The 27,391-nt window shown below is 36.8% G+C and overlaps 1 protein-coding gene and 1 pseudogene across 1 annotated transcript; both read left to right on the top strand.

Annotated features, from left to right (window-relative positions):
- LOC104737292 lies at nucleotides 434-3,188 on the top strand (annotated as a pseudogene).
- LOC109128399 lies at nucleotides 23,428-23,814 on the top strand. Its single transcript, XM_019234613.1, has one exon. It carries the CDS (start codon nucleotides 23,428-23,430, stop codon nucleotides 23,812-23,814), a length of 387 nt encoding a protein of 128 aa, XP_019090158.1.

Genomic DNA, 27,391 nt, shown 5'->3' with positions numbered 1-27,391 from the left:
CGAAATAGGTTGTATGTGGATTTAACAAGTAGTAAAACCATTTTTGGTCTTCGAATTTGACTTTCATTGTCCTTGTGATCCTTGAAAATGTATGAAACCCGTAGTACGCCTTGACTCCATTCATATACCCTTGTCGTTTCTATATTGTTTGGAACCGGAAACGACGTCGTTGTGTCCACTTGAGGCATAAGAACAACGAAGTGTTCGACGCATCGTTTACGTAAGCGTAATTTGAGGAAAAGAAAAGTCTTTGTTTTGCTTATTAGGTCACAGTCACACCATAAAAAGTCAGGGTTTCTTCATTTGTGAAAACGACATGATAATAGAAAAGTCTCTTCTTGTTTGATCCTCAAGAGAAATTTTACAAATCAAAAGATGTTTATTTAAAGCCAAACTATACGTTTTAATAATCAAACGTTGATTGTTTATATAGATGGAAAAATCCTTTCTTTTTCACCTCCTTTGTTTTCTTCTCTTCTACATCCTCATCAGTGGCGTTCACACTACCTTCCTCTGCGGCGATGAAAACTTCTCTCTAAACACAACCTATGGCGAAAACCTCGAGGTCTATTACCTTCTCTTGCTTCAAACGTTATCAGAGAACGCGGTTTCTACAACGCTTCACAAGGTGGAGTTTACGCTCTTGCTCTTTGTCGAAAACACTACGAAGAAAAGGCTTGTCGTCGCTGCGTAGATAGAGTAAGTAGGAATCTCTTAACTCAATGCCAAGGCAAAACAGAAGCATACCACTGGGATTCTGAAAACGATGCAAACGTTTCTTGCCTAGTACGCTACTCAAATGTCCATAAATTTGGCGAGCTAAAGCTTGAGCAAGTTGGTAATGTTCCTCACTAGAGTTTTCCGCCATGGCCAATCGAACAGTTGAGGTTGCATCGACGGCTGATGAGTCCTCGGTGTTGAAGTATTATGAAGTCTCAAGTGCAGAGTTTACAGACACTCCTGAGGTTTATATGTTGATGCAATGCACACCTGATTTATCTTCCAGTGACTGTAATCTTTGTCTTTGAGAGAATGTTAGGTATAATCAAGAACATAACCGAGACAGAGTAGGGGGAACGGTTTCACGCCCTAGTTGTTATTTCCGATGGGATTTGTACCGTTTCGTAGGAGCTTTCGATAATCTAGAGAGAGTTTCCGCGCCTCCTCGACCTCCTCAACCTCGAGAAGACTCTCCGGTTAAGAAAGGTACTTTAGCTGATTAGTTTCCTTCGTTTTTAACTTTTTATACATAAAACTTAACCTTTTGGGGGGGTTTTTCAGGAAGCATTTTTCAACCATGGAGCGTTGTGGTTGTTGTTGTTCCGACGGTCATTAATCTTTCCGTGTTTGTTGCTTTCGTGCTTGCTTATCGCCGGATGCGGAGGAAGATTTATGCTGAAATCAATAGTGAGTATAGTTTCAGGACTTTTAAGTAAACTGTTGAAAAGTTTTGGAGCATTTTTTCTTAAGGAATAGCTTTATACTGTGTATATGCAGAGAACTCTGATTCTGATGGTCAATCTATGTTAAGTTTTGATCTTGGCATGATCTTAATTGCAACCGATGAGTTCTCTCCGGAAAATAAGCTTGGCCAAGGTGGATTTGGATCTGTCTATAAGGTAAAAAATTTCACTATAAGCATCTTATCAAAATCTTTACACGGTTCAATGATATACATCTGTCACAGGGGATATTACCGAGCGGGCAAGAGATAGCGGTAAAGAGATTAGCTAGAGGTTCAGGACAAGGAGAGTTAGAATTTAAGAATGAAGTATTACTCTTGACAAGACTCCAACATAGGAATCTAGTTAAGCTTCTAGGTTTCTGTAATGAAGGAAATGAAGAGATTCTTGTCTACGAGCATGTCCCTAATTCAAGTCTTGATCACTTCATCTTCGGTAAGCCTTCACATGACCAATGGTAATGTATTTATCGTCACAATACTATATTATCAGTCAAAAGAAATAACGTTTCTTTCAAAAATCTGTAGATGAGGACAAACGTTGGCTTCTTACATGGGATGTAAGGTAACAGAATCATTGAAGGTGTTGCGAGAGGGCTTCTTTATCTCCATGAAGATTCTCAACTAAGGATTATTCATCGTGATTTGAAGGCGAGTAATATCCTTTTAGACGCTGAGATGAATCCTAAAGTTGCAGACTTTGGGATGGCGAGGTTGTTTAACATGGATGAGACTCGAGGAGAGACAAGCAGAGTAGTTGGAACCTAGTAAGTATTCTCTGTTTCAGACATAAATGCTCTGTTTTAGGCATAAATCCTCTGTTTTTTACACAATACTGCAGTCAAGATATAGAGATTCTCTTGTAACCAGAATCACCACTAATGTGATTATCGTTCTTGCAGCGGATATATGGCTCCGGAGTACGTGAGACACGGACAATTCTCAGCTAAATCTGATGTTTACAGCTTCGGTGTTATGCTTTTGGAGATGATAAGCGGTGAAAGAAACAAGAACTTCGAAGCAGAGGGACTTCCAGCTTTTGTAAGCATTTTTCTAGATAAGATTTTATCTATTTTGTGAACTTCTATACAGAAACTTGCATATATATAACATCTTCTTTTAATACAGGCTTGGAAGAGATGGATCGAAGGAGAGCCTAAGAGTATAATCGATCCTTACTTAAACGAAAACCCGAAAAACGAGATCATAAAGTTGATTCAGATTGGTTTGTTGTGTGTACACGAGAATGCAGCAAAGAGACCAACCATGAACACTGTAATAGTTTGGCTTGCAAGAGACGGTACTTTGACAATACCTAAACCTACAGAAGCTGCTTTCGTCACTCTCCCTCTCTCAGTGAAACCAGCAGATATATCCATGAATAACCTTAAAGACAAAGATCCATTTTCAGTGGACGATTACAGTGTTGTATCCTCGGTGAATCTTCCATTTTTTCTTCTGACCTCATATACATGTACATTTCGCAACAGAAACTGCAGTGTTGGATAGTGTAAGATACAAGGAACATTGTTATTATGAACTTGTTTGTGGGTGGTTTACTCGGATAATTCGGTTCAGTTTGGTTATTTCGGTACTGAAATTTTGTTACCGAATAATAACCGGATCTAGTTCACATTGATTCGGATTGGTTTGTGCTTCAACTACATAATATTTTTTTTTAAATACATCAAATTATACAAGTTGTAATAAAGAATTTCAGTTAATATATGGATCTAAATTCGGTTCTTCTATTGTAATATTTTTGACCCCCAAATTAGAATGGGTCAATTACAGTGTCGTTTCTCGTATTGAGTTTGATCATTTTGGTTTGCTAAAATACCCACTCCCTACAACTTAAAGCTCAAGATTAGGACATAGTTTCATGTTTGAAATTTAAACTGAAATGGTAAAATAAATTTGTTTGTAACATAATCAAAGAATTGAATGAATGAATTCATCTATACAAATAAAGAATGAAGAAAGTTCTCTCTAACATAGAAAAACTAGAAAAGCTTGCTTGCAAATTCATTAGCCTTAACTTGAGAAAGATTTGATCTCTTAGTTCCGATAAGCTTCTCCCTAGCTTCACCGCAACTCTTGTCTCGTACACTTGTCCGTTCTCTTTCTTCTCTGTCGAATTCATCGTTTCTTCTAATAGAGAGAAGAATCCAGCTGAGTTTCTATACATTTCAAGCACCATTCCCACTTGACCACCATGCTCTAAAGTGCTGACAACCGCAGCCAAAGAAGCACAAGTCATCGCCACGATTCCAGCTAAACCGGAATCTTGACCGATAAAAACAGAGCTCACTGCCGAAACTCCGGTTAAAACTGGTCCAGAGATAGCCAAGAACCGATTTAGCTTCAACGCCACGTCACCTAATCTCTCATACTCTTCTGCGTCTCTGTTCTTCACCACATGAGCAACTTCTCTCATCTCCGCCTCGAGCTCTTGACTCCATCCATTCGCAAGACCAGTTTTAGGGCTGTTACGTTTATTTTCAGGCCACCAACTCGCCGGTTTAAACTCTTCCGGAAACTTCTCGAGCATTGTTCCGATCAGAAAATTTCAAAATAAAACTAAAAAATTTCCAACAATATTCGCTCCGAAATTTATGTTTCTCCAACTATATCAATGACATTTTTGACGTCTTTCGAGTCATCTCTCACATTCGTCCAATTTTGCATTTCAAAATTTGTAATTGAATAGTTGTTGATGTTATGAAGCGTTTAAGTGGCCATTCATAGCAATTAAAAGATTGATACATCAAAAAAAAAAAAAAAATTAGTAGACTTCAATGTTAAATTGGGTTTTAGATACATTATAAATGAATAATCTATATTTCCAAGATCACATATACGTAAGAGGAGAGACTACCTATCGCTAGGCATGTTAATTAGGGCTAAACCCCGCGGGCTGGTCCGGCCGGACCCTGGAAAATACCAGATTCGGGCTTAAATAGATATGTACAGAAAAAATCGGGTCTTTCTGCTCAGCCCGTTTGGGCTATAAGGTTTTTCGGGCTCAGCCTGTTTGGGCTATAAAGTTTTTCGGGCTCAACCCGTTTGGGCAATAAGGTTTTTCGGGCCTTTCGGGCTCAGCTTTTTGACAAATCTATACTAATAAAAAGTAGAAGCTATAACCTCCTTAAGGCGTCCACCTAAGCTTTAAAACTACCAATAGTGATTAGACACCTCACTAATTAACATTTTAAAAAATTTCCAGAATTTTATATATTAAGAATTATTTTAAACAACCTATCATGATTTGACATGTCATTCATTAACATTTTTTAAATTTCCAGAATTTTTAGAAAAAGGAAAAATTTTAAATTTATGGAAATAAAAGAATTATGTACAATATCCCACATCGGCTAGAAATGTTTTAGACAATTGTTCAGAACCAGTATAAATAAGATTAATATGCTTCCAACAACGAATGAGCAGGAAAGCTTGATTTATCAAGCGTCCAAGTTTAAAAGTTTTATTCGTTTTGGTCCGGTTTTTTATTTGATCAAATTAAAACTTTAAAAATTTTCAAAAAATATATTATAATATTTAAAATTTTTAAAAGATTAAATATTATAAATATTGAAACTTTTAAAAGTTCTTAGCTTTTAAATTTTTTTTAAATATTATAATTTTTTAATTTTAAAAGTTTAAAATATTATAAATATTGAAACTTTTAAAAGTTCTTAGCTTTTAAATTTTTTTTAAATATTATAATTTTTTAATTTTAAAAGTTTAAAATATTATAAATATTGAAACTTTTTAAAAGGTTCAAATTTTATATTTCGAAACCTTTTAAAAGTTTAAATATTATAAATATTCATGTAATACATAAATTATCTTATTTATCTACGTTTGTGCTTTTTATTTCTTATGAGCTGTAAAATATATTTTTGTGTATGGTTTTATAGATGAGTTGATATTCTTTCATTAATTTTTCATTTTTTTTATCTTATTTTTTATTTTTATGAGAAAGGAAATGATTTTATTCTTGGAGTTTGATGGGTTAACAAGTTGTGTGGTAGTCTAAAAAAAAGTTTTTCATTGGAAGAATGTGAAGAAGTTGACGAGGAAGAAGAAGAAAAAGAGTATAACGAAGACCAGACGTAAAAGTAACGATGACAATTGCCACAAAATTTGACAATGAAAATGAAAAGAAAGAATATGAAGAATAAGAAAACATTGAATAAAAAACACGAAAATATAAGTAAATTCATGATGATAAAATTCTTTCATTTTTCTGGTGGTCAAAGAAATGGTTTAGAATATGTGAGGTCATCAGTTTGATTCGCCTCGCCTCGACGTCGAGTTAAATTCATGATTTTTTTATCAGATTTGATTTTATAACACAACTGATTTTTATATTTTAAAAAATTGTGTAGATCTGAAATTTAATTTTTTTCCTTAATACTAATTTAATTTTTTTATAAGATAATATTTTATTACCGTCATCAATCATATATAATTTTCATCGAAATATATCAAAAACTAGTATCTATGAACAATTCTTGGGTTTACTCCTAAGGTGAACCCCTTTGTTCACTTCTCCTTATTTTAGCCAATAAGAATCTGACTTGTCATAATACATTTAAGAATTTATTCATTCACATCCATATAAAATAAGGAAACAAAATCTGTATACATTATTATAAATTTAAAAATTAAACCGCATATTTATAAACCCAAACCGATATATAATTTCATTCTAATTGTAAAATCTAAACTCTAACCATCTCATTTGTAAACCCAAACCGACATATAATTTCGTTTTAATTGTAAAATCTAAACCCTAACCATCTCATTTGTAAACCCAAACCGGTATATAATTTCGTTCTAATTGTAAAATCTAAACCCTAACCATCTCATTTGTAAACCCAAACCGACATATAATTTCGTTTTAATTGTAAAATCTAAACCCTTACAACTTCATTTGTAAACCCAAACCGACATATAATTTTGTTTGAACTGTAAAATCTAAACCCTAATCACCTTATTTGTAAATCTAAACCGATACATCATTCATTCTAATTGTAAAATTTAAACCAAGCCAATATTTAACTTTCCTTAAAAAAATTATACAGAATTTGTTTCCTTAATCTGTTTTGCTTTTTAATTTAATTTTGAATTTTTTTAAAATAATGAATAGAAGATTCTGATTGGTTGAAAAGGAAGAAGTGAACAAGAAGGTTCACCCTAGGAGTGAACCTAAGTATTTTTCAATATCTATCTATACATTTTTGGAGACATTTAGCAAATAAATCCTAGAGTTGGAACCTATTTACAAGCATGCCATTAACATTTAATATTTAGTTAAAATTTTATTTTAATAGAAGCTAATTGTTATACATAAATTTGTTTTAATTTTTATAAGAGCATATGCCATACATTTCGGTTTAATTATATAAATGCGAAATATTTTTATAGAAACTAATTAGTTTTACCAAAATTATTAAACAAAATTTCCTAAAATATAGCTATAAAATCGCAAAATTGAAACCGAATGATAAATTATATAGTTATAAAATCAATGATTCCTAAAAGATCTCTACTAATTCATTTCTAATTTCCTAAATCATTTTTGGTTTATACTTATACAATCTTTACATTTGACATCATATTCCTAAAATATATCTACATAAATTTTTAAGATTTCTTGCTTGCTCACCAATTTATTATGAGTTTCATATCACACTTAATTCTATCATCTTTAAATCATTGTAAATAATCATTGTAAATAAACGAAAATGCACCAAACTACATAAAACCAGTAAAGAAATCTTAGCAAAATCGATGAAAACGATGGTATGTTTTCTTAACTTTTTCTCTTGCATTTGATGTTGTTTATTTTTCGTTGTAAGTAAGTCATTTGCTTTAAAACATGAATCCATGACTACATTTTCATCCTAATGTATATTGTTTTGCTTCTCATATCAATATAATTAAGTTATGGTTTCTACTTTACTACTACTAATCAACTAAACAACACTTGCAAGATTTACTTGATTATTCTTTTGTAATTTTTTCATCAAATGCCATTAGTGTACTAACAAGGAAAAAACAATTATCACTTAAAAGGGTAATTTATATATATTTAAAAAGCAATGAAAATTTGGTAAGTTTAATTAGATCCGCTTCTCTTCAATCGAATTTTTTTTGTCCTCTTTTTACTTTTAATAAAAAATAGTTACAATTATGATACTACACCATCAATATCAGATTGGATTCAAAGTTTGAGTCAAACAAAAATTAGATTGGTTAATTGGAAGTCATGAGCCTTAAAAGAATTATCTAAAACTGAGTTCTATGAAATCCATCGGTATAATGTTCTTTTAAAGAAAAAATTAACATTTATATCATTTTTACAGTAATATTATTTTATCAGAATTCACATATAATATTTTCTATCTTTCACTTGGTTTACCTTTTTCATATTTTAACAACATTTTGAAAAAGTTAAATATGGTTATTTCTATGTTTAAACTTAATAAAAATTGAAATATTATGAAAGTTTAGACTTATAAAAGTTAAAAATCTCATAAAATAGGGTTATATTTCAAAACGGGCTATAGTAACATTAGTATAAATTTAAAATATTATTAATAAAATGCTAGAAAATGGGTTAAATATTAATTTATTATTTTTCTAACAACATCAATCTTAGAATATTTGTCCGATCCAATTAAATTAATTAAATTACGATTATGTAAACAAATATCTCTGGGTATACCGAGAGACTTCAAACATAGAAATTATAAATTATTTAATGTATAAATAATAAGGTATATATATTTAAAATATGCAAAACATTAGTCATATATATAGTTAATCTACCAATCAAATTACATTTTTCTTTACTAAAAAAAATATATCTCCGCGGTGTACCGCGGGGTAAATTCTAGTATTTGTACTTTTTTGTTAACATTTTTATTTCATTGCAATATTTTATTAATGATTTAATGTAAATAAAGTTTAAAACTCTAATCCTAGTTTTCATATTTACATAATAACCTTGCTTAATAATTTTAAAATTTTTATCTATGATATTTTATATAAATTAGATATTGTTTTATTTGATTAAAATATAAAATTTTATTTTGTTTTAAACATTTTGTTTTAAATTAAGTTGGTTGTAGTGAATATAGATGAGTGATTAAAATTTTGATCGATTTGTTTTACAGTGTTTCTTTAAGTTTGAATTATCGATCTGCAAGATAAGTGATACGCCCAAATTCGAGGATCACTCAGCCGGATTAGAAATGATAGAAACTCGACAAGATGCAAAGTGCAACAAGGATAGAAGGAAGATAGAAAGACAAGAGGATTTTGTGAAATCTGTTTTAACCACTCCAAGGCTGGTTCTCCTCAGCCAGCAGGATTTCTCTTCCACCACCTAGCCAAATGCAATTTTTTTTTATTTTGTTTTTTTGTTTGTTTTAGTAATAGAGATGGCCTAGGTAAGGAGATGGCCCAAATTAAAGATATAAAGAAGAAGAAGTATTTAGAAATGGAAGATAAGATGATGAACAGACAAGTACTGGTTGAGTGGCTCTAATACCTCTTGATACGCCCAAAATAATCACTTTATTTTGTGGTCAAAGAGGAGTGACGAAAATGGAGTTCAACTCACCTTGGGAAGGATATCTTGGGAAGGAAAACTTCAAGAGTTGGGTCTTCATTCAACTATCTATCTTTATTGTGTTTTAGTTTCAAGAACAATTAATACTTGGCCTTGTTACCAAGTTTCTTATCCCTATATAAACACATGTAATCTCATTTAAGAATCATCAATCAATTTCTTTTTCATTTTATGAGTCTATCTCTTTGTTCTTTGTCTACAACACTTTCTTGTTTCTTGCTGTGTAATATCCAAGCAACAACCTCCGCTTGCTGGACTAGTGTGTCATATCTAGTAGCGATTGGAGTTGGGAATATCATCAAATCTCCCTCCTTGCACCTTGGAGAGTTTCTATCCTTTCTAATCCGGCTGAATGATCCTCGAATTTGGGCGTATCAATAAGCCCAAAAAACCCCAAAAACCTTGTAGCCCTGAAACGACCTGACCTTGTTTTTTTATAATAAATAATAATAATATTAAATAAACTACAACTAGTGGTCCCATACCAACTAGCCACCTAACCACAATCACAAACAACAGCGGAATAACATATACCAATATCCAATAATACTCAATAATAGAATAACCAATATCCAAACATAACCATTCCAATGTCAAACAACAGGAAACAAGGAACCGACAACCTATCAAGTTCTAAAGACCCAACTCTAGCAACCTAACAATGCTAGACAACAACCAATCGAGTCCCTAGAACATCCTACTCTTCATTGCTTTGATTCCACGATCACACTTTGCCTTTACCAGCACCACAAACACAAATTGAGATGCATGAGTATTTGATAAACACTCAGTGAGGCAATCCTCCAATCTACTGGGCTATACACACAAGCGACAATGATTCCAATGTTCCAAACAAACAACACACAAAACATACAAACTAGGAAAACAAACATTATCTCGCTGGAAGGGAGGTGTCGACCGACACCAGCCGAGTGTCGAACGATACTGGCCTTGGTGTCGGCCGACACTACCCCACAGTGTTGATCGATGCCTGATTCGCTGGTGTCGACTGACACCAAGTGGTGTCGATCGACACTCCACCTGCAACTGCGATCCGCTGCGAAGTCGAGAGTCGAATCTCGCTCCCAAACTCCACCAACTCGTCCAATACTCAAAACCCAAGCCGAAAACATCCTTAGAAACCTGTAGCAACCAATTGCCAGCAAGAAAACACACAAAACAACAACAAACAAGCAAAAACAAGGAAATCAAAGGCTTAGATTAGCCATGGTCATGCACTCACCTCTTTGCAGGAAGATTTAGACCAACAACAACGAATCCTACACTCCCAGCAACATTCTAACACGTTCCTAGCCATGGATCTTCACTCCCACAGCAAGATCTCACCAAAAACACCTTCAAATCTCCCAAACCCTCACAAGAACCTTTAGAAACTGTTTTATCCTCTTTCTCTCTCAAAAACAACAAACGGCGACACAAAATACTCTCCCAACCCTTATGTCGTTGAAATCCCACTTAAGTAACCCGGTTCAATGGTTTCCCAAAACCAAATCAACCAAATCGACGATTAAATCAATCTGGCCGAACCAAAAATAAGTGGTGTCGGCCGACACCACCCTTGGTGTCGATTGACACCCACCCCCAAAACGCAGAGTGCAAGATTGTTTTTTGCGGACGAGTTTATGTTAAACGCTACGTTTCGGGCAAAGGAAAAGGGGAAAACCCTTAAGTCGTCTCTTTTGTCTCATTATTGGTTTTGGCCGCTTGTGAGAGAGAGAAAAGAGAGGAAGAGTGTTCTTGGTGTTCTTGGAGATTTTCTGTGGTTTGGACGCTTTTCTGGTTAGATCTGAGGTTTAGGACGTTGTAGGAGGCTTCTAGAAGTGTTTTCCTGCGTGTTTAAGGTTCAGAATCTTCTTGGCAAAGGTAAGTGCATGAACATGGCTTACCTAAGCTAGAGAACTCTCTAATATGCTTGTTGTGTGTTGTTAGACTTGTTAGGACATTACTTTGGTCGTTAGGAAGCTTTCTTGTGGCTTGGGATCGAGTCTTGTGGTTGCAGGAACGAAGATCCGGAGAGAAGTTTTGGGGAAAACACGATGCTCGGCATTGCATCGGTCGATGCATATCTTGCGTCGGTCGATGCAAGTGCGAGGACGGCGCATAAAACTTTAGGGTTTACGTGTTATGTCGAGCATGTGTCGGTCGATGCAGTGCGAGTGTTAGTCGATGCAAGTGTGACTTACATCGGTCGATGCACCCTTTGCGTCGGTCGATGCATCCCCAACTGGTGTCGGTCGATGCATGTTGGTATCGGTCGATGCTGATTCCCGGTTTGTTATTGTTGATTGTTGATTGTTGATTGTTTATTGATGGTTAGAGATGGGAGGATTGCCTTACTGAGTGTTTATGAAATACTCATGCATTGCAATTTGTGTTTGTGATGCAGGTAAAGGCAAAGTGTGATCGTGGAATCAAGGCAATGAAGAGGAGGATGTTCTAGTGGTTCGCTTGGTTGTCTGGCTTCTGTTAGGTTGCTAGAGTTGAGTCCTAGAATGTTGTTTAGGATTGCTGGTTCTCTGGTTTATGCTGTTTGGATCATTAATTTATGATTTGGAATTAATATTGGTTATTGGATTATGATTGGATTATTTATTGATTATTGGTATCTGTGTTCCGCTGTGGTTGTGTTTGTGGTTAGGTGGCTAGTGGGTATGGGACCACTAGTTGTAGTGAATTTCTTATTATTATTTAAAAAAAAAACGGGTCAAATCGTTTCACAGAGTTTTGGTTCGCGGGCGTTACAAGCCGTGTTAGGGCCGGGCTTGGACTTTGAAATATAGGCTTACAAATAATTCGGGCCGGGCTGGGCCGCGCTCGAACATATGCGGGCTTTACAGGTTTCAGGCCAGGCTAGGGTTTACGGGTTTCCTAGCCCGTTTGACACCCCTACCTATTGCCCACTGTTTTGTCTGAAGCGAAAGAAATCTTTGGAGCATAACATATTATTGAGTGTTTTTATTATAAAAAATATATTATTACTCAGTGGAAGGAGAGTGTTTTTTTGTTTTTGTGAATCTTTTGAAACTTCAATTTTCAATTTTTGATTTATGATGTGTATAAAATTAATTAGTGGAAGTTAAGAGCAACATAATATTTTTATATAAATCTTTAATTTGTATATAATGTTACTCTTTTTTGTCATGATTTTATATTGCAAATATAAATTAGTACTTTGTAATAACATTTATAGAGCATCAAATTAATCTATATATTTCTAGACTATATAAGGGTAGTACATTTATCAAGCAACTCCACCGCAGGCCGCAGTCTCGCAAGAAAGCAAATTGGAACAAATGATCCATGCTTTGATGGAAAATCAAAAGAAAAACGCCACTGAGGTGAATGTCAAGATCGACAGTATGTATTCTGAGCTGTTTGGGAGGATATAATCGTTAAACACTCACATAAGAGTGTTGGAGAACCAAGTGGCACAGTCTGTAGCAAGAGTCTAGGCACCTACAAGAACACTTCTAGGGAAAAATGAGGCTAATCCAAAAGAATTCGTGAATGTCATCACCATTCTAAGTGGCAGGGAACTCAAAGAACCACATCAAAGAGAAGGGACTGGCTGATCCAATAACAAGACCGGCCAATCCAAGACACAAATTTGGGAAAGCAATTCTTATAAGGTTCCTAACGAAGCTACTGATGGCATTGAAATCTCTAGTACATCTACTGCTGGGGGAGTGCAACCTTGCAGACCCCAATCGCCTTATGTACCCAAACTCCCTTTCCCTACTCGTCATAAGTCCAAGATACAGGAGCGAGAATATGAAAAGCTAAAATCAGTTGTAGGAGAGCTTCAGGTCAGACTCCCTTTCATCAAAGTAGTAAGGATGGTTCAATCTCTCAAAAAGTACATGAAGGAAATCCTCACCGGTAAGCTTAGTTTGGAAAAAGGAGTAATGTATCTCAAGAAAGAATGCAGTTCAATGGTCCAAAATCGAATGCCAGAAAAATGTGGAGATCCAGGACCGCCGTTTACTCTACCTTGCACAATAGGAGATCTCAAGTTCAATAAGTGCCTCTGCGACTTAGGAGCAAGTGTGAGCCTGATGCCACTCAGCATTGCAACGCGACTTGGTCTATACATTTCAAGCCGACCCAAGTCACTTTAGTCCTTGCAGATTGCTCTACCCGACGTCCAGAAGGGATATTACAGAACCTACTAGTGCAAATTGGGAACTGCTACATACCCACTAACTTCATTGTCTTGAAACTCGACGAGGAATCCCAATAACCCATTCTACTTGGAAGACCTTTCTTGGCCACGGCTGGTGCAATGATAAACGTACAAGAGGGAAAAATTGATTTGCACATGGATGATTTGGTCTTGAGATTCAACCTGGAGAAAGTAGCTAAGAAACCCACAATCGATGGCCAAACCTTCTGGGTTGACACAATTGGAGAAATAGTTGACGAGATCTATGACAAAGTGTGTACGAGAGACCACCTGGCCGTAGCATTAACGAAGGATGAACCAGAGCTGGGATACCTTTATGAGGAGACTTTGAAGATGGCGAAGACACTCGATGCTGCAGAAATTCTGGGACATGAAGTTCTATATGTTAATCTGCAAATTGGGCTGACCGATCCAGAAACTGAATTGACCGATCCAGCTCCTCCTATGAACATAACCAAAAAAAGCGATGGATTGATCATTCCTGACGATGGATCAACCATTCCCGAAACCTGCTCTGGGACCAAGGAGAACCAGGAGGATTGGAGCGAACTCAAATCTCCAAAGTTGGACTTGAAACCACTCCCTAAAGGACTGAGGTACGCTTATCTTGGACCTAACTCCACCTATCCTGTTATTATCAATTCTAACCCGAATAATGTTGAGACCGTACTCTTGCTCAGCGAGTTAAGAAAATATAGGAAAGCTTTGGGCTATTCTTTAAATGATATTTCAGGTATATCATCGGAGTCATGCTCCCACCGAATTCACCTTGAAGACCCTTCTACGTCGTCCATAAAACATCAAAGAAGGCTGAATCCAAACCTCAAGGAAGTGGTGAAGAAGGAGATCCTTAAACTTTTAGGTGCCAGAGTTCTCTTTCCAATCTCTGACAACACTTGGGTGAGTCTAATCCATGTCGTACCAAAGAAAGGAGGAGTGAAAGTTGTGGCGAATGAGAAGAATGAATTGATCCCTAGAAGAACAAGGGAGGGCCAAAGAATGTGCATCGACTACCGAGGGCTCAATGCCGCCACTAGGAAGGATTATTTCCCCCTACCTTTTATCGATCAAATGCTTGAGCGCCTGGCGAACCACCCTTATTACTGCTTCCTGGATGGATACTCTGGCTTCTTTCAAATTCCGATACATCCAGATGATCAAGAGAAAACAACATTCACCTGTCCCTATGGCACATTCGCCTATCGATGGATGCCCTTCGGACTATGCAATGCTCCTACCAGATTCCAGCATTGCATGATGTCCATCTTTTCTGACTTAATCGAGGATATCATGGAAGTTTTTATGGATGATTTTTCGGTGTATGGCTCATCTTTCTCTTCGTGTTTGGCTAACTTATGCAAGGTTCTTCAGCGCTGTGTGGACAAACACCTTGTTCTGAATTGGGAGAAATGCCATTTCATGGTCACCGATGGGATTGTCCGGGGTCATCGAATTTCTGAGAAAGGGATAGAAGTTGACAAGGCCAAGATTGAGGTGATGTCCAGTCTACAACCGCCTAAATCAGTGAAAGATATACACAGTTTCCTTGGTCATGCCGGATATTTTCGACGATTCATAAGGGATTTCTCTAAAATAGCTAGACCACTTACCCAAGTGTTATGCAAGGACATCTCCTTTGATTTTACTGCAGATTGCTTGGAAGATTTCCTCACAATAAAGCAGGCCCTGATAACAGCTCCAATAGTTCAACCACCCGATTGGAACCTTCCATTCGAAGTTATGTACGATGCAAGAGATTTTTCTGTTGGAGCAGTTTTAGAACAGCGCAAGGATGGTAAAGTACATGTTGTTTACTACGCTAGCAGGACACTCGATGGGGCACAAATCAAGTATGCTTCGACAGAAAAAGAACTTCTCGCCATCGTTTTTGCGTTTGAAAAATTCAGGTCCTATTTGGTAGGCTCTAAAGTCATTGTACACACCGATCACGCTGCACTACATTATTTGCTAACAAAAAAAGATGCTAAACCGAGATTGTTACGGTGGATCCTGCTTTTGCAAGAATTCGATGTTGAGATAAGGGACGAGAAAGGAGTAGAGAACGGCGTGGCAGACCACCTTTCTAGGCTGAGAATCGGTGAAGAGATCCCCATAGATGACCGATTACCTGAGGAGAATGTGTATGTGGTCACAGCTTTCATGGACTGTTATAAGGAGAAGGTTGATGCCAAGGTTCTTCAACAAATAGGTAGCGATGCCCCATGGTATGCTGATATTGCAAACTATTTGTGTGCTGCCGAAGAACCTCCGAATTTCACTGGATACGCCAAGAAAAAGTTTTTACGATATGTGCAATGCTACTTCTGGTATGAGCCTTATCTTTACAAGCATTGCGCTGACAGCCTCTACAGAAGATGTGTTCCTGGATCAGAAGTTCAAGGCATCCTTTTTCACTATTACGGTTCCAACTATGCAGGGCATTTCGCTACATTCAAAACCACGACAAAAGTGCTCAAAGCCAGCCTCTGGTGGCCCACTCTATTCTGAGATGCACACGCTTTTGTCTCCTAATGTGACTCTTGCCAACGACGAGGGAACATAAGTAAGCGGAACAAGATGCCACAAAATTTTATCTTGGAAATCGAGGTATTTGACTGTTGGGGAATCGACTTCATGGGGGCTTTCCCACCTTCCTACGGCAATCTCTACATACTTATGGCGGTGGATTACGTTCCTAAATGGGTTGAGGCTTCAGCAAGTCCTACCAATGATTGTAAGGGGTCCTCAAGATGTTCAAGCACATAATTTCCCACGGTTTGGTGTCCCTAGAGTTGTTATAAGCGATGGGGGAACTCACTTTATCAACAAACTCTTTGAGAACCTTTTGAGGAAGCATGGCGTGACACACAAGGTTGCCACCCCTTATCATCCACAAACCAGTGGGCAGGTCGAGATTTCAAATCGGGAGATCAAAAGCATTCTAGAAAAGACGGTCAATTCGACCAGGATGGACTGGTCATTGAAGCTAGATGATGCATTACGGGCGTATCAAATGATATATCATGGTTTTTAATTAGGAGTCTTTTATAGTCTTTTGATTTGTTTTGTAGGATGTTTTAGAGGCTTAACAGATTTTCTAGGATTTTGGCATGAAATGAGCAAAATGGAGCAATTAGAAGGGATTTTGGAGCAATTTAGCTAAGGAAGAGAACTTGGAGCCGATGAAGGATGAGAGTGTCGATCGATACTGCCTTAGCATCGATCGACACCCCTGTTAGCCGCAAGAAGACCCAAGTTTTGGAAGTTTTACAAATCTGCCTCAAAGTTTTTCTTATTTGCATCATTAGTCCTTGACGTGTTTTAGGACATATATATATTGTTTTTGGGTTTTAGAAACCCTTAAGTTATTTTCTAGCAAGTTTAATTTTCTGAAACCTTGTGAGATTTTGAGAGCTTTTGGGAGAGAGATCTGAACTGCTTTGAGAGAAGAATTCTTGAACTCCCTTTTTACTCTTTTAATTTCTATTGCATATTATTCATAATGATGTCTTGTGCTTCATTGATTATGTCTGAGTAGTTTGCTTGTTAGGTTCAGGGTTTTTTCACAAGGATTTTATGAATGATTAGATCTGTTTATTTAGGATTCTTAATTTTTCTAGATCTTCATCATAGGTTGTTCTTCATATTAATCTTTGATTGGCCATCTAGAATTAATAACCTAGGGAAATAAATTGATATGAAAATATAATTGATTTTCTTGACAAAAACCTTTTGATGAGCAAAATTACTTCTTGCAAAGAGATTGATTTAGTAATTTTGTGAACAATCTAAACCTGTTTTCAAAGCTGATTTTTAACCTAGAATTTTGCAAAGAGATTTGGATTTTCTGGTTTTAAATTTAGATAATATTTGCAGTGAGAAATGATTTATTGTACCAAGTGTTTAGAGTTCTAGATCTGATTTTAATTGCTTGAATCCTAATTAATTTCTTGATTTGATATTTTATAATTTCCTAAGAAATTCTCTGGACCTAGCTTTTTGATATTTTGAATTTGCAACAGTTTAATTTAAAATTTTGCATTGCCTTTTTAATTTAAATCATCTGGTTTAGCGTAATAACAAAACTCTATAATTTATTGTGTTTGATCTTGAGTCTCTGTGGAATTCGACCCCTAAGTATTACAGTGACCTCTTAATTTGAGAGAGTAGCTCTAGGGTTGAGCATATCAAATTTTGGCGCCTTTGTCGGGGACTTTTTGATCTACCATTAGATTTGAGTTTTTAATTTCGTCTAAATTTTTCTTTTTATTTTCTACTGACACGTTTTGGTTTTTCTTCTCTTTGGTGTTTCAGGTGTATGCCTCCAAAGCCTCACATAAGGAGCAATAAGACTGGTTCTACTGTGAATCTTTCAAACCAAGAGTTGGGATTGAGCGTGAGAACAGAAAAGCAGCCAATCCTTGAAGATGGTTAACACAATCATTCTGGTTCGTGATGAGGATGGTGCATTGAGGGATCACGAGGGCCACTTGCGCAATGAGCAGAGCCAAAAGCTTGATGCAGAGGGCAATGTGATTGTTGAGCCAGTTGTCAACCCACAAGCTGTTGTCAACCAGAAAGCTGTGCCGATGAGGAGGTTAACCTTGGTATCGATCGACGCCAACCAGAGGGCATTGATCGACGCCAACCAGAGGGCATCGATCGCCACCCACCTCCAAGAGAAGTACATGGAGCTGCCAACCATGTCCACAACCCGGTTCGAAGACAGGATCAAAATCAGGATCTGATCAGAACTATTGCAGTATGAAAACCGCTCTGCAATTGTTCCACCTCCATTCCCAAGGAATGACTTTGAGCTGAAGCCTGCCTACTTCCAGCTAGTTGGACGAAGACCCTTCTCTAACCTGCCAAATGAGAAGGCTCTGGACCACATTGAGCACTTTGAAGACTTGGTGACTAGTATCAAAGCCAATGGAGTGACTGAAGACTACATCTATTGCAAGCTCTTCCCATATTCACTTGCAGGAGAAGCATCCCAATGGTTGAAACAGTTTCCAGCCAGATCTTTGACCTCTTGGCAACAAGTGAAAGTGGGTTTTCTCAATTACTTTTATGATGATGCCATGTCAGATGAACTGAGAGTCAAGCTGTCCTCCTTCAAGCAAAAACCAGATGAAGCTTTCAAGGCAGCTTGGGTGAGATTCAAGGCTTATCAGAGGGACTGTCCACACCATGGATTTTCAAGAGTGCAACTGCTAAGCATCTTTTTCAGAGGAATTGATTGGGAGTATCAGTTGGCTTTAGATACTGCAAGTCATGGGAATTTCAAGACAAGATTTCCAGAAGATGTTGAAGCTTTGATTGAAAACTTGGCTTCTAGCAATAGTACTAAGAGAGCAGATACTGAAAGGAAGAGATTGCATGGAGGATTTGATTCAAACCAGCTTGCTTCTGTTAATGCCAATCTGGATTCAGTTAACAATCTTCTTGTGGGTAAGAAGTCTGTTCACTTTGCTGCTGAAGTTGAGACATTTGAGCCACAACCTGAGACAGGGAATGAAGAAGCAGATGTCAACTTTGTCTATGGAAATCAGGGTCAGAGATTCGGTAATCAACAAGATAACAAGCCTTACAGTGGGAATTCTTCAGGCTACACTCCTAAGCTTGAGTTTCAGAAGCAGCAACAAGGGAGCACCTTCACAAGAACCTATGGGAACTCTTCTTATCAAACTCCTCCTCCACAGACTTCTTCTAAGAGTAGAATGGAAGCTATGCTAGAGCAACTTTTGCAAGATCAAGAACAGTTATCAGTGACATTCAATGGGAAGATTGATAATGTCAATAATGAGCTTACTGGGAGGATTGATGCTTTGAACATTCATGTCAAGAAGCTGGAAAATCAGGTTGCGCAGACTGCTGGGTCTGTTAAAAGGCAAGAGGGTTTTCTTCTTGGAAGAACTGAATCAAACCCCAAACATTCTTGTAATGCCATATCAGTGAGAGATGAAAACGATGGAGAAATTGAATATGCAGAAAAAGGAGAGCAATCGGCCAAACCCGAGTCGGAGAATTTGACTTCAGACGATGGTGTCAATCGACACCACCTCAGTGTCGGTCGACACTCATCTCAGACAGAACCTGAAACTACAAAATCTCCGATTCCAGCAGCTGTTGAGAGGGTGTACAAGCCTAAGTTCCCGTTTCCTAAGCCAAGAAGGTCCAAGCAGGAGCTTGAGGAAGCTAGATGCAAGGCAATGATGGACAAGGTAATGATTGAGATGCCTTTGATTGATGCGGTTAAGCTTTCACCACCTCTTAAGCGGTATGTGAAGAGAATGGTATCCAATGGTTTGATCCCTGAGGAAGGAGCATTACTTACAAAAGATGTCAGTGCAATTCTGTTGAACCAGCCTGTTCAAAGGAGAAAAGAGAGGAAGCCAGAAGTGGTAGTCTCTGAGAGAGTGAGTGCAACAATTCAGTGTAGGACTGCTAAGAAGTTACCAGATCCTGGAAGCTTTGCATACTCACTTTGTGATCTAGGCTCTAGTATTAACTTGATGCCACATTCAGTTGCTGTGAAACTTGGGATGACAGAGTTCAAGCCAACTCAGATTGCTCTTATTTTAGCTGATAGATCCAAATGAATTCCTGAAGGTGTCTTAGAGGATATTCCAATTAAGGTTGGAAACTTCATGATTCCCACTGACTTTGTGGTGCTAGAATATGACAAAGAGCCTAAAGACCCTCTCATCTTAGGAAGATCTTTCTTGGCTACAGCTGGTGCCATCATAGATGTGCAGAGGGGACACATAACACTGAATGTGGGAGGTTTGAGTATGAACTTTGAGATAGATAAGCTGAGGAAGGCTCCTACTATTGATGGACAAACTTTTTCTGTTGAAAAAGTTTCTGCTACACGAGCAACAGGCTTAGTGTCGATCGACGCACTATCAGCATCGGTCGACACCCCTCCACAGTCGAGCCTGCACTTGTCCACAACTGATGCTCCAAGTCAAAAAACTGTTCCCAAAGAGAAACCTCCCTACTCCACATTCTAGAGTCCTCAGGTAAGGAAAAGGTATGCATCTTCTTCACCCAAACCCCCTCAAATCATCAATAAGAGTTTCAAAGGTACAAAAACTGTTTTGCAGTTAACCAAGCCATGAGATTATCGTAGAGCGCTTGTTTCTTCTGTTGATGACTTTGCAGGACATAAAAGAAGCAAACCCATCCCAAACTCCCGCCCTGGTCATGTTCCTCATGTCCTTGGTAGATCTCACTCTTCTACTGCTTATACACAACCTTGGATGAAGAGGTCATGCTATGGGAGACATTCTCTACCACGTTCTGCTCCACCCGATGCCTGAGCTTCAACGAAGTCAAGCTAATGACTTAAAACAAGCGCTAAATGGTAGGCAACCCACTTCTAGGTTTTTCTTTTCCTTTTGAGTCATTTTTTTTTTTGCATTGAGTCAGTTTTTGTTTGAAATCATGAACTATCATGTTGCTTTTAACTTGTGTTTGAGTGCTTCTTATCAGAATAATCATCCAAGGATTGATCCATCAACACAACACTGCAACTAACAAGGAGTTTCGGCCAACAAAACACCATTCGTGATGAGTGTCGATCGACACTGAAATGGTGTCGGTCGACACCAGCTGGTAACCCGAAAACAGTTCATCTTTTCCTTACAATTTTCAATACGTTTTTGTTTCTTTTAGCTTTCCTCTTACTTGAAAACACTGGGGACAGTGTCGTTTAAGTATGGGGGAGGTTAGTACTAACTACTAACATAGTTTTTGTTTTTAGTGTGTCAAAACCGATTTTTGTTTTTATTGAGTCAAATTTTTCGAAATTGTGTTGGGGACTATGATTTTACTTTTTAGGTGTATTGCCTTGGTTGATTAATGCTTCAGATTGAATCCACTAATCCGACTAATGAAAAATCCAATGGCTGACCAGCAAACCAGAGACATCCGAATTTCCAACAGAATCCATAAAAGCCTGAGGTAACTGCTGCACTTTTCTTTTTACCTCATCAAGAAGATTGATGTTCATAGAGCTTGACTGCTTGTTCATACCTGACAAGTAAGATTTTCAAAATAGAATGGTACTCCTCTCCCTTATTTAAGTTGAAGAGATTATTCCTGAGAGCTTTGTTTAAAAAAAAAAATGAGAACATAAAAGATGAGATAATTTTGATCAGTTTAGAGAGGTAGGTAAATTACCTGTGACCTCATTATTCTAATCTTTAGTCAAATGATCACACAAAGCTTGGAAGCGAGGGGTAGGTAAATTATTCGCCTACACCTTTGAATCAGAAAAAAAAGATATGATAAAAAAACAGCGAAGCTCAAAGGAGGATAAGAATATAATAAGTCTTGGGGAGAGGAAGAATACCACATGTTGTAAAAGTTATATCTTGCTTGTTATGGTATAGTACGAGAATGAGTCTAGAAGGTTCTTGACATTGATCAAATTGATGAGACTCACAGATGAAGGCTTGATGGAGGAAGTAGTGGAATTTGGTTTGAATTTGGGATGCTACGAATGTCAACGAAGAAGTACATGGTGGTTCGATTTGGATTTGTCTGCTAAGCATATGGATCATGGTTTGGATGATCATGGCAGTAACCTTAGAGAGAAAATGAGTTTCTGTGTTTTCAAACCTCTTTCACAGGTCTAAGTTTCTGTTTTGCTTGAGGGCAAGCAAATGCTAAGTCTGGGGGAGTTGATATATCATGGTTTTTATGGTTTTTAACCATGATATTAGAAGTCTTTTATAGTCTTTTGATTTTTTTTGTATGATGTTTTAGAGTCTTAAAAAGATACATATATATATATATATATATATGTCCTAAAACACGTCAGGGACTAATGATGCAAATAAGGAAAACTTTAGGGCAGATTTGTAAAACTTCCAAAACTTGGGTCTTCTTGCGTCTAACGGGGGTGTCAATCGATGCTAAGGCAGTGTCGATCGACACTCTCATCCTTCCTCGGCTCCAAGTTCTCTTCCTTAGCTGAATTGCTCCAAAATCCCTTCTAATTGCTCAATTTTGCTCCTTTCATGCCAAAATCCTAGAAAACCTGTTAAGACTCTAAAACATCATACAAAAAAATCAAAAGACTATAAAAGACTCCTAATATCATGGTTAAAAACCATATATATATATATATATATATATTGTTTTTGGGTTTTAGAAACTCTTAAGTTATTTTCTAGCAAGTTTGATTTTCTGAAACCCTATGAGACTTTTAGAGTTTTGGGAGAGATCTGAACTGCTTTGAGAGAAGAATTCTTGAACTCCCTTTTAACTTTTTTAATTTCTATTGCATATTATTCAGAATGATGTCTTGTGCTTCATTGATTATGTCTGAGTAGTTTGCTTGTTAGGTTCAGGGTTTTTCATAGGGATTTTATGAATTATTAGATCTGTTTATTTAGGATTCTTAATCTTTCTAGATCTTCATCAAAGGTTGTTCTTCATATTAATCCTTGATTGACCATCTAGAATTAATAACCTAGGGAAATAAATTGATATGAGAATATAATTGATTTTCCTGAAAAAACCTTTTGATGAGCAAAATTACTTCTTGCAAAGAGATTTGATTTAGTAATTTTGTGAACAATCTAAACGTGTTTTCAAAGCTGATTTTTAACCTAGTATTTTGCAAAGAGATTTGGATTTTCTGGTTTTAAATTTAGATAATATTTGCAGTGAGAACAACTTTATTTTACCAAGTGTTTAGAGTTCTAGATCTGATTTTAATTGCTTTAATGCTAATTAATTTCTTGATTTGATATTGTATAATTTCCTGAGAAATTCCCTGGACCTAGCTTTTTGATATTTTGAATTTACAACAGTTTAATTTAATATTTTGCATTGCCTTTTTAATTTAAATCATCTTGTTTAGCGTACTAACAAAACTCTATAATTTATTATGTTTGATCTTGAGTCTCTGTGGAATTTGACCCCTAAGTATTACAGTGACCTCTTAATTTGAGAGTGTAGCTCTAGGGTTTAATTTGAGCATATCATCGGACAGCTTATAAAACGCCTATTGGGACTACCCCTTTCAAGCTGGTTTACGGGAAGTCATGTCACTTACCTGTCGAGTTCGAATACAATTCCCTATGGGCGACTAAGCAAATGAACTTCAACGTCAAGACGGCAGCAGAGAGACTCCTTATTCAGCTGAATGAGCTTGATGAAATCCGTATGGATGCTTATGAGAATGCCAAAATATACAAGGAACGTACCAAGGCCTTACACGACAGAAAGATTATTCCCAGGAACTTTGATGCAAATGATTTGGTTCTTCTCTTCAACTCAAGGCTGAAGATTTTTCCCGGGAATTTGCGTTCTCGCTGGTCTGCCCCTTTTCGAATCAAGGAGGTCATGCCTTATGGTGCCGTTGTGCTTTGGGACCAAGAAGGAAAAGACTTTACTGTTAATGGCCAACGTCTTAAGCCATACCTTGCGGATCATGATCCAATAGAGGCTACCCTTCAACTGGAGGAGCCTCAAGCTGCTTAGGCAGCAAGAACAATCAGGCTCGCGACTCTAAACAAGCGCTTATGGTAGGCAACCCACAGGGTTTTCATTTGCTTACCCTACTCTTTGTTTGGTTTTTCTTAGGAAATTTGTTATCTTTGTTTACTTTACAGAAACACTCAAGAATCATGTTTGGTAGTGAGCTTTATTTTCAAAAACAGGTTTGAAACGCAGAAGATGCGAATCCCTTTTAAAGGAATGTTCCACAGCCGTCAGGATCAGCGAGTCCATTTTTTGGATCAGGCGATCTCCGTCCATACGTGACGGTCACCTTTTATCAAACTTTTTCTCGAGTGGTTTCTTGTTTCTTTTTGAACTTTTCCTTCTGTTTTGTTTCATTTTCTTGGCAGGCTCGTCCCTTCTCTTGTTTTACTTTCACACCGGGACGGTGTGAAGTAAGTTTGGGGGAGGGATGTCTCCAAGTTACTGATGTCGTTTTCTTTGGTTGTTTCTCTTTTGATTTTTTTCGAGTCTTTGAGTCAGTTTCTTATTTTTATTGAGTGTTGGGAATCTATGATCATTTCTAGGAATCTTTTGCTTTGAACTAACTCTAATGATTGCTTTAGTACTTTCGATTTTGGAATGAAGCTTGGAATGAACATGAGCAGACTCAACACGCCCCAAAAGACCCTCACCGAAGAGGAAATTAAGTTGATCCACCGTTGTCTCTAGCTTTGAAAGGACTTAACTGGATTTAACTTCTTGCCTTGGGACTTTGTATGCATTGAACAAGACTCCTCCCTTAAGCAATACAAGACATGCATCTCCTCACAAAGTATGCTTCCCCTCTCTCTTCCCTTCAATACTCATAAAAAAACAAAAAAAAGAGAAAGAAACAAGAAGAATAAGAGGATATAGGTAGCAAAGAAGTTAGCCGAGGGTTGTGCGTAAACCCGTGCATCCTTAGGAATTCATAGAAACCTGTCCCAAAGAAAAGAGCAAAGGATCGATAAAAAAAATACAATGATACCCTAGAAAATTAGGGAAAAATTGATCCTTTGGAAGTGAGAAAACAGAGAGGAAAGGGAGCATATGAAGGAAGTCTTGGGCACTAAAAGGTTGAAGGAGTCAATAAGTTCAGTGATCGATATTCCCTTGGTGAGACCACACATTTTCACTAATCTGATTTAGAGAGACAACAACGGGGAGACTGAAGGTTCTCTAAGGTTGTGGAGTTCAGAGTAGGAATTGTTGATCCTAATCATGGGTAGAGTACAAAAAGTAGTTCTTCATTTGATTTGATGAAGAGTGCAAAGCAGCGGTTTCCAAGATTAAGTGAGTTTCCACTTTCAAACCTTTTCTCTGATCTTGAGTTTTTGTTTGTTCTTGCTTGAGAACAAGCAAAGATTCAAGTCCGGGGGAATTGATGTGCCTGCATTTTATAGGATTTTAACAGTAGTTATTAGGTCTGTTTTGAGTCTTTTGTTAAATCCAAGTGTGCTTTTAGAGTCTTTTTAGTCTTGTGTGAGTCTTTACAGGTTCTAGGTAACTTTGGAAGGAATCTGAGCGCTTTGGGGATGAAAATATGCATCTGGAGCTAAATCTGTTGAAGACTGATCGGGCAGGCAAACAGATGGAGTGAGAGCAGAAAAAAGCATCCAGTATCGTCTGATCCACATTCAGGATCGACCGATTCCGTACCCGAAGCAACTTTTCCTTTTATGTTGTAAACCGAATTTTAGGGTTTTATTGTACTATATAAGCACGAGGCTCAACCTCTAGAAAGACAACTTTTATTCTACGCAAATAATATAAAAATAATATAATATTTTATTTTCTATCTACCTTTTACTACAAAGATGAAACAATTATAACTAAATCTAGCAATATAAATTAAACAATTATAACTAAATCTAACATAAAAAAGAGACTTAAAAGTAAAATTAATCTTTGGGAATTGTACTTTTAAGTTTTGCTTGCACTTCATATGATTTTATAGAGAATAATTTTTGTTTCTCTCATTTAGTACTTTAGGTTATGTGTTAGCTTATATGAACAACTTAAATTAATATATGAATATCATAGTTAATTTTCATTTTATCATTTTTTTTAACCTCAAATCCTCAGTAAAACTAATGAAAATTATTATCAAAGTTAAATAATTAAAAAACAAAGAAAATCAAGAGATATGTATGTGTGATTATATTTAAATTAGTTATATATTATGAATTTGTATAATTTTTTTAAAAATGTAAATTTCCAAAAGACATTTAGATTTAGATTATTTTTTGCTTTTTATCATTACTAAATAAAATAAAATTAATCAACATAATTTCTTGTATATATAACAATCCGCGCATGCGCGGGATATAACATAGTTTTACATAAAGTTAGTCAATTGGTGAACACTTGGGTCCTGCGTGAGTCTAGAATCGATATCAGAGCTTGTATAACTCTATATCGTCTCTTGTAACGGACCTTAGTAAGATCAATAAAAAGAGATTTGATAGATTGATGAGAGTAAAGACACAGAATGTGTTAGAGCAAGAATTGTATTAGACTCTCATAATTATAATATTACAACTTATATTCTCTTATATACACAAATTATTTCCTAAACTAAGATAATGTAAATGTAAATAATATATTTAGATAAATGTAAATATTCCTTAACTATATCTTCTATATTCTTTTCAATCTTCATAATTTACATTTTCTTGGGTTTGTCATCTCGACCGTCGATCTTGGTCGATCTCCGGTTCTCCATATCCCAATACCCCCGGGCAAGCTTATACGTGGTAACACGGGTGAGATTGGATAAGTCTTCAAAATAACGGCTTTATACCCGGCCGTCGGGTCATCATCGACGTTTATACCCGGCCGTCGGGTCATCATAGACGTTTATACCCGGTCGTAGGGTTCAATGCGGCTACAATACCCAGTCATTAGGTCAGCGACGTGTATACCCAGTCGTAGGGTCATCAGCGACGTTTATACTCGGCCGTAGAGTCATCTTTGTGGCATTTATACTCAGCCATAGAGTCAATTCCTTATGTTAACAATTATCACCATCAATCTTCAAGAAACTAACAATTATGCTAGCCAAACTCACATCAACTTGGCCGATCAATGGCCAAACCAATAAAACAAGCATCCAACATACTTAAGAATTATCATCACCGAACGAACCGATCATGGTTCATGTTCATATCCACCACCCACCAAGAGGAGAAGAACACGTCTTCCTCTTCCTTTTTTCTATTTAGTTTTTTTTTTTGACCAAGAGGCCCTAAACCGCCGTACGTGTTGGTTCATATTCACCATCCAAATCATGGCCACGCATCAAAAGACAACACACTCACGTGTGTGTGAAGACCAAATTCCATAATTTTTTTTTTTTTTTTTGACAAAAATCAGAAGAAGCTTGCATAAGAAGCAAGCGATTAAAGGTCAAAAAAATTATAGATTTTTTTTTAATGAGAACACGATGAAAAATAGATAGAAAATTATAGAAGCAGAAGCAAACGAAAATCCTAACCCATAGTAATAGAGATCCATAGAATCGACTGCTCTGATACCATGATAGATTGATGAGAGTAAAATACAGAATGTGTTAGAG

Source organism: Camelina sativa, chromosome 13, assembly GCF_000633955.1.
Source record: "Camelina sativa cultivar DH55 chromosome 13, Cs, whole genome shotgun sequence".
NCBI lineage: Eukaryota > Viridiplantae > Streptophyta > Magnoliopsida > Brassicales > Brassicaceae > Camelina > Camelina sativa.
The sequence above is the reverse complement of the archived record's forward strand: the minus strand, read 5'-3'. Positions and strand labels throughout refer to the sequence as shown.

Coding starts and splice junctions, on each gene's coding strand:
- LOC109128399 (XM_019234613.1), top strand. CDS start 23,428: ATGAACTTCAACGTCAAGACGGCAGCAGAGAGACTCCTTATTCAGCTG.